The sequence below is a fragment of the Micromys minutus genome (assembly GCF_963924665.1).
Source record: "Micromys minutus genome assembly, chromosome: 10".
Classification (NCBI taxonomy): Eukaryota; Metazoa; Chordata; class Mammalia; order Rodentia; family Muridae; genus Micromys; species Micromys minutus.
In genome coordinates this window covers 20,007,143-20,023,439 of record NC_137979.1, presented here as the reverse complement: position 1 = coordinate 20,023,439, position 16,297 = coordinate 20,007,143, and the positions used below count along the sequence as shown (strand labels likewise).

The 16,297-nt window shown below is 53.3% G+C and overlaps 1 protein-coding gene across 1 annotated transcript in view; it reads left to right on the top strand.

The window, feature by feature from the left end:
• The window catches only part of NTN1 (netrin 1), a 174,063-nt gene extending 158,598 nt beyond the window's left edge, over window positions 1-15,465 (top strand). The window contains exon 7 of the mRNA XM_080924252.1: window positions 11,696-15,465. Within this exon, the coding sequence (XP_080780378.1) occupies window positions 11,696-12,024 (329 nt within the window). The 3' untranslated portion in view covers window positions 12,025-15,465. The remainder of the gene's footprint in view (window positions 1-11,695) is intronic.
• The last annotated feature ends 832 nt before the right edge of the window (window positions 15,466-16,297 follow it).

Sequence of the window (16,297 nt, the reverse complement as noted above, 5' to 3'; positions counted from 1 at the left end):
AAAGAGTGGTGGGCGTGGCTGGGATGGAGTTACCTCTGAAAAGTGCTGGTCCACGATGCCAATCCTTGGATGCAAGGGGAAAAATCATGACATTTCTCAAATGTATCCCATGGTCCTTCCACCCGATTCTTTTGGACTTAGCCTGGTTTTGTTCTCTCCCGTCTATTATTCCAGGGTTACCCTGCCCCATGGTAGTGTTCTTTCCTTTTTGGACTCAAGACTGGGGTTCACTGACCCCGGATCCAGGAGGGGGCATACTTCTTGGGTGGGGAAGGGTTGGGTATGGTCTCCGGACTCCATGCTGGCTTCTCTTTCCTGGTGTTTCTATCTTCTCAGCTGTAACAAGGCCTGAATGTACAGTGCCCCTGCCCCCAGCTGTCACTGCCTGGCTCTGTTTTTTTTTTTTTTTTTTTTTTTTTTTTTCTCCTCCTGCAGCAGCCCTGGGAGGTTCCAAATTAGTCCATTTTTCTGTTTCCCTAACAAAATAACTGAGCTTTCCTTTTGGCTCATGATTTCTGAAGTCCAAGAGTGTTAATATCTACTCAGTTTCTAGTGAGGGCCTTGTGCGGTGTCAACCCATGGTACAATGTGACACAGAAGAGGAGACACAGGGAGCCAGGTACCTTGCAATAGCATGCTCTTAAGATCCTAATACTCATGAGCGTGAACACCTCCTGACCCATCATTCCGCCAGAGGACCCAACCGCCTCTCAGCCCTGCTCTGCTGGGGACGTCCATACAGGTTCTGGTAGAGATATGCCATGATGTTCTAAGCACTGCGGGGGTTTCTGTTTCAGGGCTTCCCTTGTTCAGTAAGGTCATTTGAAGTTATGGGAGTCTCCTTAATGTAGTTCAGTCTACTGTGCTGCAAGAGGGTCAAGTGAGTTCCACAGAGGGCGCAGAGGAACTGGGCACCTTGGGATATGTGGGGCCTTGGAGCCTGGTTTGAGAAGGTGGAAAGTGGCCCAGGCCATGGTGGCAGCTACAGGTCTGTGAGTACTGCAGAGGGTTACTGTATTAGCCTTACTCTGAGGCTGAGGAAAGGCTTCACGTTGGGCTTTGCTGGGCTGTGGACACTCTTTTATGTATCCTTGGTTGAACAGACACAGCCTAGGTGAAGTGTGGCTAGGTGGCCCTCCCATACTCAGAAGACCCAGCCTAGGAGACAGGAGAGAACCTGCCTAGATACAGAGGGAGGCCAGGCTAAGCCAAGGAAGGGAGCTGGCCCAGAGACTGCCTAATCCCTGCTTGTTTGCTGACTGACACTCCGGCAGGGGGCCAATTAGGAAACACATTTCCTTCACATCCAGGGCACTTGGATGTTCCAGAAGCTGCTAATTAGAACCTAGGTTTTGTCACCCCTGCTGAGAGAAGAGCCCCTTCCTCTTCCAGCACCAAGACAGGCTTGACCTGGGGCAGCTAGTGAACTCTCTTTCAGGCTCCACTGACCCGGAGTAGTAGCCAGTGGGCAGAAATCTTACAGGCCCTGGAGGCCTATGGGAAGAGACTGGCTGGCCAGCCGTGAACCCAGACCAGGCTTGGGTGGGTAGATTTTAGGCAAGGCAAGGAAGAACAGGGATCAGGGAGAGCCTCATGCCAGGACCTTGCCTGGCTGCTGGCCGCCATCTAGAGAGGGGACACCCCCACCCCCGCCACCCAGTGGGGAAGATGGTTCAATCCTTTCCTTTCCCATGTGTAAGCTTCACCAGTCTGGGCTTCCATTTCTTCATGTTTCAGATCAAGGAGATGTAATATTCAAGTGCTAGGCAGTTTGTCTAAAGAGGCTGTTAGTAACCCATAGAGGTCAGGTCACCTAGCCACCCCTCTGCTGAACCACCTCGGTTCTCTGTTGCCCTCTAGGGGAATCCGGCTTACCTTACAAAGGCTCCAAAAAGCCCAACCCAGTGTGGAACCCTGCCACAAAGACAGGTTTTATTCTTTGCAAGAGTTCTCAGAACATCTCACAGTGAAGGAATCCTTCTTTTGTAGGACGGTGTGTGTGTGTGAGTCACACCATGACTGCACTCCGTCAGCCCAGACATAAGTGGCTCAGTCTAAAGCCACTACCTGCCCTGAGACTCCTTCACTTGGTGTCCCATAGCTCCAGAGACTTCTGCCCCTGAGGTCAAGTGCTCTGGCCTAGTGCAGTCACTGGGGATGTTGTTGGCTGTGGCCATCTACTTCCTGGGTGTCTCCTTTCCCTTCTTTCTCTGCCTCTTGGGGGAAAGGTTCCTCTGTCTCGTCTCACATCACTAACTTTGTACAGTGTCCCCAACTCATTGCATTGAGCTGTAGCTCATAGACACCATCCATGTACTACACACATACACACACACACACACACACACTCGGTGGTCCTGCCATAGGGAACTAGGATATCCTGGTACTTTATCCCATTGTCACCCTTGAGATTTCCCCTTTACACACATTCACTAAAAGCCCTGGACCCTGTCCTGAGTGCTGCACTCACAGATCTGCATGGCACAGGGGGTTGGCCCTCAGGGAGTACACATTTGGAAGAGACATACAGAAGGAGAGACACAGAAGCCTGAGTGGCGTTGCCCAGGGCCTGGTAGCCTGTATCCACAAAGCAGGGTTCCCTAATCATGGGAAACATCTCCATGCCCAGAAGCTGGAAACTGACTGGTTGGGGTCTGAGAATAAGAAGGGCAGGGGTGCTGGGTGCAAGGGGGTGGGGAGGGATGGGAACAGCTGCTTACATTTCCATGCAGAAAACATCAGGACCCTACTACTGAGGGTGGTGCCTGTGCCCCTAGCAGCTGCCCAGGGAGCCTTAAGTGTCCTTTTCCTTCTCCCTGGGATGCACATCAGCTCTTCTTGTGAAAGGTGAGATCATTTCTCTCACCAATTCTTGGAAAAGTGCTTCATTCCCAGAAATGTTTATTAGTCACCCCCACCCCTGTAGAAAGACATCTTGGCACTTGACTGGACGGAAAACTGAAGATGCTTTCACATGAGCCTCAAGTGTTCCACCTGACAGCCCCTGCCAGTGATTTCCGAGGACTCGGTTTGAGGGGAAGTGCTGTGGACATCTTGGCCCCGTGTGGCATATGTGCAAGTGTGCTGTGGCCCAGGTGGCCTGATATATCCCAGCATGCCTTTGTGCCTAGGAACCTTTGGAGTCAGTGGAAATGCTGAGCCAGAACTGGGCTTCTCCAATGGCCCTTCTGAATACCTAGTGGCCCTGCTTCATCCTCCCGCTGTGTGGGAGGGAGGGAGGAGGTGTTCTCATTCCTGCAGCTCACCAAGACAGCAAGGTGGGTTCAGTGCTGTGGGATCCCAGGCCTGAGCTTCCTCCTTCTCCCAGTCAGCCTGGAGTCGACATAGCAGCCCTTAGAGGGCTCACAAATCCATACCCCAGTGGAACACTGGCTCCAGATCAGACTTGGAAGAGAAGCCACACCACCATCTTGATGGGTCAGGGAGGGAGGCCTGGTCCCCGCACTGGGGAGCCCTTGAGCTGGCGGGCAGAGGGCAGAGCATAGTGAACAATGGTGGCAGAGATGGAGGAGGGCTGTGAGGAGATGGGTTTGTGGTGGTGGGGTGGGGGGAGGCAGATGTGGAAGAGGGTGGATTACGGGGTACTGGAACAGAGCACATAGTTGGCCCTGGTAGCATTACCATCATGGTGGAAGCTCTGCTTTGAGCGGCAGACAGAGCCCAGGCCTAGCTCTTGTCTTGGACTGGGAACGAAGGAGTAGGCTCTCACAGCTGTGGGCCTGGAGCTTTGCCATCTTGTGAGCATTCTCTCTCCTCCTCCTCAGTGGCCCTGGGATCAATGGTGACTGTCATCAGCCTCGGTCTCTTCAGAGAGCCAGGTATCTTAGCAGCCAGTTCATAAAAATGAGCTTGCGGTGTCTACTCCAGTGATCCTGGCTATGGACACGGGTATTAGAGTGATGTAGGGCCGCTGCCCTTTCAAGGCAAGGTCCTGGTGTGAGCTGGAGGCTGCTGGAGGTCATTTCTGGGAAGAGCCATGTCACCTGGACATCCTCTGGTTGAGATAATAGGGCACAGACAACGTCTCAGCATGCAGCATGGCGCTTCAGAGGCTTGCTGATGCTCCCTAGGGCCACTGGCCCCCTGAGGATCCTCCTGTTTCTCCAGCCAGATGTGACCCCCCCTTCCCTGAAGAGTACCAGCCCCATATGGATGCCAGATGTGGAGCTGGATCTACATGAGTCAGCCTGAGGTCGTGGAATGTGGGTGACCACCAGGTTGGGCAGGAAAGGCCAGGCAGCCCCAGTGACAGCTGGACAGCAAAGATTCTGTGCCCACAAGAAAGTGGCCCCCTGAGGAGCCGGGGAGGCGGGCTGGTGCAAGCAGCCCTTCCCAGCCTCGAACCTGGGCTCCTGCCACTGTCGCTCCAGCCAGTCCAGGAAGGGGAGATGGCTGTCCTGGGTCTGGGCAGTGCCAGGCTCTCATCTGCCTGTCTGCTGGTATGCCATATTCTTTTTTGCTCCTTGTAGTTTCTTGTGGGTTGTTTGTTTGTTTGTTTGAAGCAGCGATGGCTCAGAGAAATCACAGAGATTATCCAGTAAAGGATGTCTTTCTCCATTTTACAGAAGCTCCGAGTGGATGTTCTAGCCAGTATCTGGTGAGCCAGGGCAGAGTTGGGGTAGACATCCCCAGGGATTGTTGTCTCTGTTGCAAAGGATCCCAGCATGCCAGTCCTTGATCCTGGGCTTCCTATCCCACAATTTTCTGAGACATGCCAGTTTCTCCCTACCACTGTCTTGGAGGATGCACCAAGCAGTCTTCAGAGTTTTGAGAGACATGGCCTGAGGTAACCATACGTCCTAAGCTATCACACTTGAACTACTTAATCCAGAGAGACCAGATGTCAGGCATGGCGGCACACAGCCCTCTGCAGGGGTCAGTGTATAGCACCGATGGCTTTGTACTGTGGCACCTGAAATGGTGCTTTACTTATGTCTCCCGGAAGATGCAAGTGTAGAAGGTGGTTGGACTTCAAGGGACTTGTGGGTTTTCAGAGTCAGGCCTGTTATGAATGGGGCATATTGGTTCTGGCCCAGCATTGGACAGAACTCCAGAGGAAGGTATCTTGGGGAAGCTTGGTAGTGCCATTCTAGCCAGGGCATCTGGGAGGGAGGAGCTACTCTTTGCTCATGTGGTAGCTTCCTGGAGCTGGAACCTCAAGGAGGAAATGGAGGTTAGCAACATTTGCTTGAGGTACTTGTGTGTGGACTGACATCTTCTGTCAAATGGTGTATGTGCTAACCTGAGCTGGCCCAACCCTTAGCCCTAGACTTTTCATGGATCCTAGAGGGGGCTGGGGATGCTGGGACCTAACCTAAGTCACACAGAGGGGGCTGTTTGTCACCTTCTCTCCTTCAGAGGCCAGAACTCCTTCACCACCAAGACCCTGGGCCTCACTCATCATCTACTTTCCCATGGGAAGGTTCTGAATTGATACCCAGCAGGCTTTGCTCTTTCCTGTGTCGATTTTGGATGCGGTCATGTGGGTTGGGGAACTAGCCAGTATGGGAAGCAGGTATGGGTGGTTAGAGCAACGCATGAGATCATGCAAGGTATTCTGAGGTGGAATAGCCTTTTAGTAGCTCTGTTTATCCAGAGAGGTAAGCAGGGGAGAAAGGGCCAGCAGGGTCACAGACAACAGAGGCCAGTCCTCCAGATGAGGCCACCACAGCCTTACACTTGTGACTCTGAATGACGTGGGTATTATGGTTTGCATAGGAAATGCTTCCCAAAGGTTGGGAACTTGGCAGGTGAGACCTGGTTGAAATGATTGGGTCTTGGGGCAGTGCCCATCCAAACTACACTGTATCCCCAGTCCCTTGCTTGCTTTCTGCTTCTGGCTGTCCGGAGCTAAGCAGCTCTGTTCAGCAGATTCTCGCCACCATGTTTGGCTTTACCATTGGGCCTTCAGCAGTGGACCCAATGGGAACATGTGCCACAACCTCTGAATCTGTGGTCCAGATAAAGTGTCTCTTCTATGTTGACTGCTCAGATATTTTGTCACAGTAACACAAAGGTCATAGACACACTGGGTTGAGCCAGCGTGGCTGCCTATTGCTTGCAGCCAGGACTAATACCATCTTCCAAAATGGTTCTCTGATGTCCCTTAACTCCAGGAGATGGTCTCTCCCCTCTCAAGATTTGAGTGGCAGGAGGCAGCACCCAGGATTTCAAGGTTGTGTGGCTGGCTGCTGGGTCTGTACATTACTGATGAGCAGTAAGCGGACCGATACATATGTAGGTCATACCATGTGTGCCCGCCCTGGTTCTGCAGTCCGCACAGGCACCACACTTTTCATATAGAAGCCCCGGGAGCAGTGCTTGACCTGGGCTGACCTAGAAGGGTGCAGTCAAGGCCACGTTTCATGAAAGCAGCTAAGGCACGTGACACACTCTTTTCACCTGGGACATTTACAGGGCTTTTGATTTTAATGGTTTCTGTGGGATTGGTGTCCTCCTCATCTCTCCTGGCTGCTGTCTCTGAGGTAAATGGGTGACAAACCTTTCTTTGCTGGATTGGCCCAACAGGAAAGTATAGATTGGGAGGGGGAGGGGAGGGGGAGGGGAGGGGAAGCAAGGGGCAGCAGCCCTTAGGAGGAGAAGCTGTGGGTGGCCCTTAGGGCCCACTTTGAGCAACCTATAAATCCTGGAAAGCTCTAGAGAGGCAAGAAGCTTCCCCACAGATGTGCTGGAGAGAAGGGAGTGGCCAAGGGGAACAGTGGTTGCCAGCCTTATCTCTGCTCTCTCAAGGCTAGCTCAGCAGGTGGCTTCTGCCCTGCAGGGCCTTCCTCTCTGGTGGTGGGGGAGATTGGGGAGGGGGAGTGGTGGTGGGGAAGGGGGGTGTTGGGGGGAGGAAGGGAGGCTCTCAACAAGCCATGAGTTATCCAGTAAGGCATCTATCTGCTTTGTCTTCCTAGGTCAGGCAGCTTTCTTAAAACCCAGCCTTGGTGGCGACCTTAGATCTCAGAGGCAGGTCCTTTAAACCCTCATTCCAGGTTCTTAGAAGGTCTAGAGCTCCCTGTAGGCCCTGATGGCTCCTGGTCCAGATCTGGAGTCGGGCTGTAAGGGAGGTGGGCTTTGAGTGAACTGACTCTAGGCAGAAAACAGCAATTTTCCCTATGGAGGCTCCACGCACAGGCTCATGGCCAGAGGCTCCCCATGCTTCATGTTGCCTAAGAATTTCCCTGACACTGAACTTAAGGGAGATGTTGAGACCATTGGGATGGGTGGCCATTCCCTCGCTTCCATGGTAGGACAAATCTGGAGCTGCAGCGAGGGCTATGGTGGAAGTAGCAGATTCAGTTCTGTGACTGAGAGAGACGCAGCTCCAGGGCATCCCGGCTGCCCTTGCGCTGCCTCAGACACTCCTCCACCCTTGGCCTTCCACTCCGCCCCTACACCAGGAGTGGCACCGGTGGCTCTTGCTAAATCTGACTCCTGTGGGTCTGGACCTCAGGGTCCTCCCCCCAACCACCCACCCTGCCGCCACCAGAGTCACAGCTGGGCTCTGCCACTGGAATTAGTGAGCAGGGCACCCGAGCTAGCTGGAGATGCAGGCTAAATTTCAGGTAGGGGATGATGTGCTCTGTGCCTTACCCTCCCTGGTGGCTGAGAAACATGCTTAGCATTGTGAACTGGGAAAGTGCTGAGTTCTGGGCTGCTTATCAAAGAGGGCTTGGCTTCCTGCCCAAGTTTCAAGCTCTTCTCTCCCCCCATCACTCCTCATTAGATTTTTCTCTAAGGATCTGCTCCATCCCATAGCTGGTTCTTCCCAAAGGAGCTCAGCTGGAGTTGCAGACAGCCTGGAAGGGCTCTTTCCAGCCCTGGTTTTGTCTGCACCAAGTGCTTTGAAGGCACAGAGGCTGGCTCACCTCAGCTGTTGCCACCGAGCAAGAGACAAGGGAGGGACGGTAAGTCTGTGGTGTGGCCTGGAGCACCAGCCAGTGTCTGTCTCATGGGCCCTCCTGTTTCTGCTCCAGCACTGGCCCACTCTCAGAGCTGAGGGCTTCTATTCCACCAGCAACCGGTAAGGACTCCCAGCATGCTTCCGGTGCCCGTGATCACCTTGCTGTGAATCATCTCATCACCCTCTTTTCTGAATGGGGGAAACCTCACCTGAATCCCCTATAGAGGATTACATCAGAACATTAGCCTAAAGATGGGGTTTCGCACTCGGATTGGTGGGTGCATGGGGTGAATTTCATCGGTGGCTATTTGTACTGCTGTAGCAAAGTGAGGTTGACTGTACAGAAGCCTATGGACTGCAGTCTGGGTGGCTAAGATCGAGGTACCACCCCTTCTCTGCTTCCCAGATGACACCTTGTTGCTGTGGCACCACATGAGGGAGGGGCAGGGGCTCACTTAAGCCTCTTAGAGGGCCACTGCTCTGCGTATGAGACACCGTTGAGCTCACTTTTTAAGGGCTTCCAACTCCTAAATACTGCCATCTTATTGGGGCACTGGTATGAGGCCCAGAACAGGGTGTAAGAGTTCTGTGTGGCCCCAAGACTGGCAGAGCTGCTGCTGAACTGTGCTCAGTTACCTGGCCACGTGATAGCACGTATCTCCAAGTGGTATCTAGGTGTAGTCTGGAGACCTTGGTCATTCCTGATCAGAAGCAGCAGCCAGCAGCCGGTCAGAGGTGACAGCATCCCTGGTGTGTGCCACGAGGCTGCCAGAGCGTGCTCTCCCTAAGTGCACAGAGCAGGTCTGTTTGAGGTCACGGTTGCGATGTGTATTTTGAATCTTTTCAGTGGTATGCGCGCTGCAGGGACTTGGCCCGTGCGCTGTGTGTGCAGCTCATACTTGGTGGGCTTTGTAATGTGCAGAGGCGTTGCCAAGGGCAGCGGAAATGTGGATTTTTTTTCCCCAGCATAATCACATGAATCCTGATGCCACCCTCCCCTACCTCTGTGCCTGCTGTCTCAGCTTGCAGTTAGGAAGCTCCCTACCACAGACTTAGATCTGTTGGGGACAGAAGGAACACAAATGTCATTTTCTTTAACTTCTTAATTCTTGAACATAGCAGTGTCCCATGTCTTCAGGGCTCAGGTGAAGCGGGTCCTCTTGAAGCCTGTGGTAGTTTCTAGGGAGTAGAGTCTGCCTTTCCAGAATAATTCACTGAGAGGTCTGAGGTGAGCCAGTGACACTCATCTTCAGAGCTATGCTGTTGCAGGCCCATGGGAAAGTCTCCTGGGAAATCTTGGGGCCCAGCCCAAGGCTAGACCTTGTCCAGCCGCTCTTCTCCTCAGTCCTTTTCTGTAAAGCTGAGACCCTCTCAAGCCTGTCCATCACACTGAAGCCCCAGACCCCTCTAGTTATACTGGAATGAGGCCCACACTCATGACTTCATCATAATTGCCTCTGGATTGTTATTCTCTGAAGTACAGGAATGTTAGGGCTCCAGCAAAGGAGCTTGGGGCATCAATACTCTTGAGTGTGGGATTAGACTACATCATCAAGGGCCCAGCCAGAGGGGCCTCCACACATCCAGCCATTCCTGGTCAGGCAACATTGGCTGGCCAAGGGTTGCCACACAGGGAAACTGCTGTGTCCTCAGAGAGGCTCATTCTGTATTCAGCTCAGTCCCCCGGAAAGGAAACCAGGGCTCTGGCGGTAGTTCTCCGATCACTTAGCTGAGGGGGCACTCAGTTGCCACGGTGACCTCTGTCTGCAGAGTCACTTCTCTAGGCTGGAGGGTTTCCCCGCCCCCACCCTCAGAGTTCACACTGAGTGTTGAATCCCTTGGCGACAAAAACATGGAAACGGTTGCCATGGCAGCCATTCTTTGGAGTCCTCAGACTGAAGTGCAAAGTTCAGGATGCCCAGGAACAGCTGAAATGAAAATATGGGAAAATCCACCACTTCCCTTACCCAGGAGGGCAGGTTGGAGCATCCGTGTTCCTCTGCACCCAGCTGTCCGCTCTCCAACCTTGGCCAGCCAATGTCAGCACAGGAAGGGAGCAGGAGCGCCCCCACCCAAGACCTTAATGGGGAGGCACCTGGAGTAACAGGGACCCAGGCAACTTTTCTGACTGTGGAAGAACCAGGGAAGTGATGAGCTGGGCTTCCCTGGGGTTGCCAAGTAACTGTTGCTCTTTGTCAGGGGGGCTCAGGACATTCAGGTGATCAGGTGGTCCTCGGCATAGACCAGGAGTGGTGCTTCTCGGCCCTGTGGGATGAAGTGTGTACTGTGTGACATACAGACCATGGGGATGGAAATGATGTCTGCTTCCCTTGAATGGGGCTGAGTATAGCTAAGGTCTCTCGGAATCTCCTGGGTCTTAGAGAGTGACTGGCTGTGTTCCTCTCTCCCCAGCAATTCCTAACTAGGCTCCAAGAGGCTCTGGTGATCTAAGATGGGCCAACCAAGGGGTTCTACGGCTAGCAATGTTTGGGAAGCCAACACATGCACACTACGTACCACTTACAGCCCCTCAAAAGCCCCGCACCAGGGAAATTCTTGAAGGGAATCTGGTGTTCCACAAACTTATTCGAACAAAGTTCCTCCATCTTTTTTTGTTGTTGTATGTGTACACACATGGGGTGTTTGTATGTGCATGTGGGTAGGTCAGAAGTTGAGTTTGGGTATCTTCCTGTTGTTCTCCACCCTGTTTGGAGACAGTCTCTCATTGAACCTGGAACATGCCAAGCCCCAAGGATCTGCGTGTCTTCACGCCCCCAGCACCGGGATTGGAGTTGTACGTGCTGCTTTGCCCATAAGTTCTGAACTCATGCCCCCGGTGTTTGTCTGGCAAATACCTCAGTGACTGAGCCACCTCCCAGCCTCTCCCTCATAAACATGCCCTTCTACTTTAAAGTGCTTCAGTAGGGGCATCTTGTCACATATCTGGCATTTATCCTTAGTGTCTTCCAGACCAGTAGCATCAGCACTCTTGGGGAGAGTATGTGCAGTGGGGACTCTGGGCTTCACCCAGTTCTGTTGAGTCAGAAGCTCAGGGGTGGGGTCAGCACCATCTGTAGAAGCTCTCCAGGGGCATCTGGCATAGTCTGGTTTGAGAACCCCTGTAGCAAAAGACTGGGGTGGGGGAGGGACAGATAGGGCTGAACCTGAGAGGCTCCAAGGGAGGTAGCAGCCTGGTAGGGAGCATTTGAGGACCCTGGCTGACCCTGGAAAAGCACTCTGGCCACCTGGCAGCTTCTTTTGATACTGCATACTGAGCTTGAAGTCAGGATGATTTGGGGGTGGTGCATCCTAAGGCTTGGGGTGAAGTGACTGGAACCTTTGGAAGTATAGGCATGTGAGGTGCTCCTTGTTTCCAGAGTGGTCAGCACTGCTGTCATCAAAGCCACCTGCCCTTGGGGGCAGGGAGACTGTACCCAGAGATCTAGGGGCATGCTTAATCCATCTAGCCCCCTTGCACTTATGGGTCTCAATATCTTCCAAGAGGCAGTGTTAGGGGGTACCTTCAACAAAAGCAGGAGCAACATTTCCTGGCATAGGGGCCTTGGCCCAGGTATTAGCTCCGGTTCTGGGATCAGCTTTGCTATAGCTCACCCACTGCCTGTAGGGAGCCCTCTGCAGTCACTTCCCAGATACCACTCTAAGTACTTATAGGACACTGTGCAGGTAGGGCCCATCCTAACGCAGGATCTGGGCACCTGGCTGCACTTCCCAGCCATGGCACACAACCAACCATTTGCTTCCTTGCAGCTGTCCAGATCCACATCCTGAAGGCGGACAAAGCGGGGGACTGGTGGAAGTTCACAGTGAACATCATCTCCGTGTACAAGCAGGGTACAAGTCGTATTCGTCGTGGTGACCAGAGTTTGTGGATCCGCTCACGAGACATCGCCTGCAAGTGTCCCAAAATCAAGCCCCTTAAGAAGTACCTGCTGCTGGGCAATGCAGAGGACTCGCCTGACCAGAGCGGCATCGTGGCAGACAAGAGCAGCCTGGTGATCCAGTGGCGGGACACTTGGGCTCGGCGGCTGCGCAAGTTCCAGCAGCGGGAGAAGAAGGGAAAGTGCAAGAAGGCCTAGCGCGGAGGATGCGCGGGCTCCAGGAGGGCGGGCAGGGCGCTGGCAGGGGCTGGCAGCCTTGGACTTGGCCCGCCAGGGTTTTTCCGGGAGGGTGGGGGCGGGGCGAAGTCGAAGTGGGGCGGGGCCCTCAGCGGCTCCGCCCCAGCCCCACCCTCACACCCCTGGCTGCGCTTTCATGCGCATGGCAGAAAGTACCCTGTATTGACAGGCCAGGCCCTGGAGAAATGAGGACAAGACATAGCTACCTCACGGCGCTCCTTCCAGAACAGAGATGCGCTTCCCTAGGGCTAGGTGGGGACGCCGTGGAGGGGTTGGGGGTCCCGAGAGGCGGGAACAGAATGGCACAGTGGACCACAGCCTCTGTGTTTGATGGTTATTGAAGAGCATGTGAGAACTGTGAATTTTCGGGCCTGCAGCCTGGGCAGGGGCAACCAATCCACCACCAGACACTAGCCATGACCCCCCCTCCTTTCTTCATCACCTGCTGTCTAGGAATTCCCACAGGACTCCAGACTCTGACAACAGGTCCCTATGTCAAAGGGCCAGATGACACTGGGATCAGCCAGCTTTGGGTCTCCACTGCCACCTGCTGGGCTGGTCACCTGGGTGGAGTTCACCATCTGCAGGGAGGAGAGGTTCCTCCTGAGGCCTGCCCTACCCCTGTGAGGCTGGCCCAGGCTCCTGGCCCATCAGAGGGCCTAGGCCTAAGGACCCTGAAATCAAGCCGGGTGGTCACTGCCTCTGCTGGAGCTGCCTGTGGAAGGAGGCATTGCAAACCAAAACCTCCCAAAGAGTTTCCTTGCTGGAAACTTGGAAACAGCCCTTTTTATGACATTTTCCAGGGGAGGAGGAGGGGTACTGGCGGGGTTTAGGGCAATGACACTATTTGTGTAATGACATCAGCTCCCACAAGGCCTCACGGCAATGTCAACAGCTGGAAAGGGCCTGGTCAGGTCTGGAATACCGGCGGCTGTACAGGCAGTTTGAACTGGGCTTGGGGGGAAGGGGCTTGCCTGAGTCAGGACCGGGTAGCTGCTTGGCGAGGTGCCTGCTGTTCAAGCTATAGGTAGGCAAGGCCAGGAGTGGTCAGGTTCCTGGGGCCCAAGGATGCTGAGACTACTTCCCGTTGCTGTCCTTACTGCTGGCCCACAAGGAAAGGGACAGGTTAAGAAACCCACTCTAGCTCCTATCTGGCTTGGTCTAGCCTGGGCAGTCTGGTCCATTCTTTTCTGGCTGCCTTCTTTGTGGAGGTCCCTAGGCCTTCCTGTACCCCTCTTTTCTCTTAGAGATTTAATGTCCTTATGCAGGCAGCTCCAAGCTTCCCTTCTGGCTGCTTCCTGGGCCCCTTTAGCCTTTCTCTGCCTCCCTGCTCTTGGGCCTCTAGCCTCACGCTCTGCACACTGGATGAGAGGCCTGGCCCTTTCAGTCAGGAAATTGGTTTCATTTCCCCTGCCCATTTGGCTGCCCTGGAAGGCCATATGAGGGATGAAGCTCAGCCCCTTAGTGACAGCTCCCTCTGCTTTTCCCACTTCTGCCCGCATCACCACTGCCACTTACTGAGCACCCTCTTGGTGCCAGGCACTTTACCCATTTGCTCCTGGCCTGTTTTCATCACAAACCCCGTGAGACAGGGATTCACTCTTGTCCTCATGTTCACTGGTAAAAAGATGTGTCCACATGCCCAAGGTCACACCAGCACCGGTACTCAGACCTTGACCTTAGCACAGTTGCACATCAGCTATTAGCCTGCTTGACGCTCCCGCAGCAGGTGACGGTGGGGTGGGGTATCGGTTATCTCGGAGACCCAGGCAGCTTATCTCTAGAGAACCTTGAAGGTATGGTGTGGAACAGAGACAGTAGCACAACCAGAGAAGGCAGGAGAGTGGTGGACAGTGAGGAATGGGCTCCCTAGAGGAAAGCCTCAGGGTCCAGGAAGACAGGCGTGGCCAGAGAGATGACCTAGAAAAATAGCTTGGCTGCTTCACAAACAGGAGGAAAACTATCAGGCTTCAGAGAGAGGCTGGGACTGAGCAAACAGACCTATACTGGCAAGGGCCTGTGGCTTCCCTGATCCAAGCTTGAGACTGAGGGTAAGGGCCATTATCCAGTGTGGTTTGTTGGGTGCCATCTCCAGCAAATACTATCCCAACTGCACAGCAGCTGTCTTATTTCTGTACCAGCATGGCTTATGCCCTGGCCAGCTTCCACCCAAGAACCTTGGGTTTCAGTCTCACCTGGTGTCCAGTGAGGCCCCTTAACTAACCTTCCCCAGCTCCCTGCGAAGCAGTGAGACATCTTGTTAGAAGTCCACCAAGGCCTCCTGCCTTGCCTGCTGTGGCCTGGTCACGGGGGGGGGGGGGACATTAAATAGCCAAGATGAGCCGAGTTGTGGATAAGGTCATTGCTGCGAACAGTTTGTCACAGCTGAGACTTCTGTTCTGGACCTGAGTCCAGCCCATCTCTCCTCTGCCTTAGGGAGGCAGCTGGCTCCACCCACTCTGGCTCCACCCTAGGGAGGAGATGGAAAGGGGAAAGGAGACATCCTATTTGTACAGTTAGGGAGGGGTGAAAAGTGAAAGTAGGTTTTTGAGTTTGAAAGTGTATTAACAGAGTTGTGATATGTAGGTCTTTGAAGAAAACCATACCACATTAGTCACTTACCAGTCAAGACTCCCCAGCTATCCCTTTGCCTACCATTTGAGTAGTCTGATCCCCTGCCACCAGAGTGCCTCCTTTGCTGACACATAGGGCTCTGTCCTAGAAAGCAGGGCAGGAGGCAGGAGCATCAGGCTCCTTCAGATGGGAGGGAGGGTCAGATGCCTAGGCAAAGCCCAGGGAGGCTGAAGTGGCCACTCCAGGACCTTGGGGACTTTCTAGGGCTCTGCCTCAGTGGTTCCGTGCATACAGTGAGTACAGGCTGTCTTAGGAAGAGGCCCCTCTGGACCAACCTGGGAAATGGTTCCTTTAGGGTCTCAACACTTGAAGGGCTCCATCCAGGAAACCTAGAGAGTAGGCAAGTTAGGCTCACTGATGGGCCATGGTTCACAGACAGACATTCCTGTGGACCAGAGCCATGCCATGCCCCAGGGGTATCAAAATTCTCTTTGTGGGGCCTTGCCCCTGCCAAAAACTCAGCCAGCCTCACTTCTTGTGTCAGCGGACATTCTTCCTCTTTCCCTGACCTGGGCACACCCCCCACACCCCCCGGCCTCCCTCCTGTGTCACCGATTCTGCTCACACAGAATTGTAAATGTTTAGTTGTGACCATGACATATTGTTTGGGCCAGTGTTCCTTTCCAATGCATACTAATATATTATGGTTATTATATATGAATATATTTAATGACATGGAGAAAGTTGTGGGTTTTCTTTTTTTTCTTTTTCTTTTTTCTTTCTTTTTTTTTTTTTTTTAAAGGTTTTTTGTTGTTAGAGTTGTAATGGACCCAGATGGAACTTGTAACATGGGCCCTACATGATAGAATTAAATTCAGATATCATTAAATAAACTCTTGTATACTGTTCTGTGTCCCAGCCTTTCTTGGTGGCCAGAGCATTGTTGGGAGCATGTGGGGAGGTAGAAAGGGCGGAGACTAACAGCAACTTAAGAAATATGGCGTCTTGCCCTAGGACACCCCAGCAAGACAGAATCTTGTGTGTTTTAAACAAAGAGCCCTAACTACCCAAAAAAGGCAGAAAAAGGGTAGCCCTGTTTGGAAAGTCCTAGGGGCCTGCTTGCTGGCTCTGACTGCTGTTCTAACGGGCTCTCAGATGAGACAGTTCACATTGCAATTTCACAGTCACTGCTGGGGCAGATCCTTTCCATCCCCTGGGGTTCCCAGGCAGGGGTATAAGGAAAAGGAGGTTCCTCTCACCTTGCCCCACCTTCACCTCTAGATTCAGAGCCTGCAAGCCCTTTTGGACTTGTATAAATACCTCTTCTTCTATTCAAGATGAGGTATAGATGACGAAGGTTGATAAAACTCAAGAGATCATGCGAAAAATCCCTGCCACCATCCAGCCTGCAGCCTATTGCTGAGGCTTAGGGCAGAGCAGGGACTGGGCCTGTGCCAGAACCATGCAGCCACCAGGAGCTGAGCTCAGTGGTTTTGGAGAGGCTATGTTTAAACTTCCAAATGGTTGTGATTTTCTTGACTGAACAACAAACCAGCCCCCTGGGAGGATGTGTTGCCATGGCCTGTGGACTAGACTCTTTCCTGTACCCAGTGGTTTTGAAGACAAGACTCACCTTGTGGGGCTGATCCAGTCCCTCATC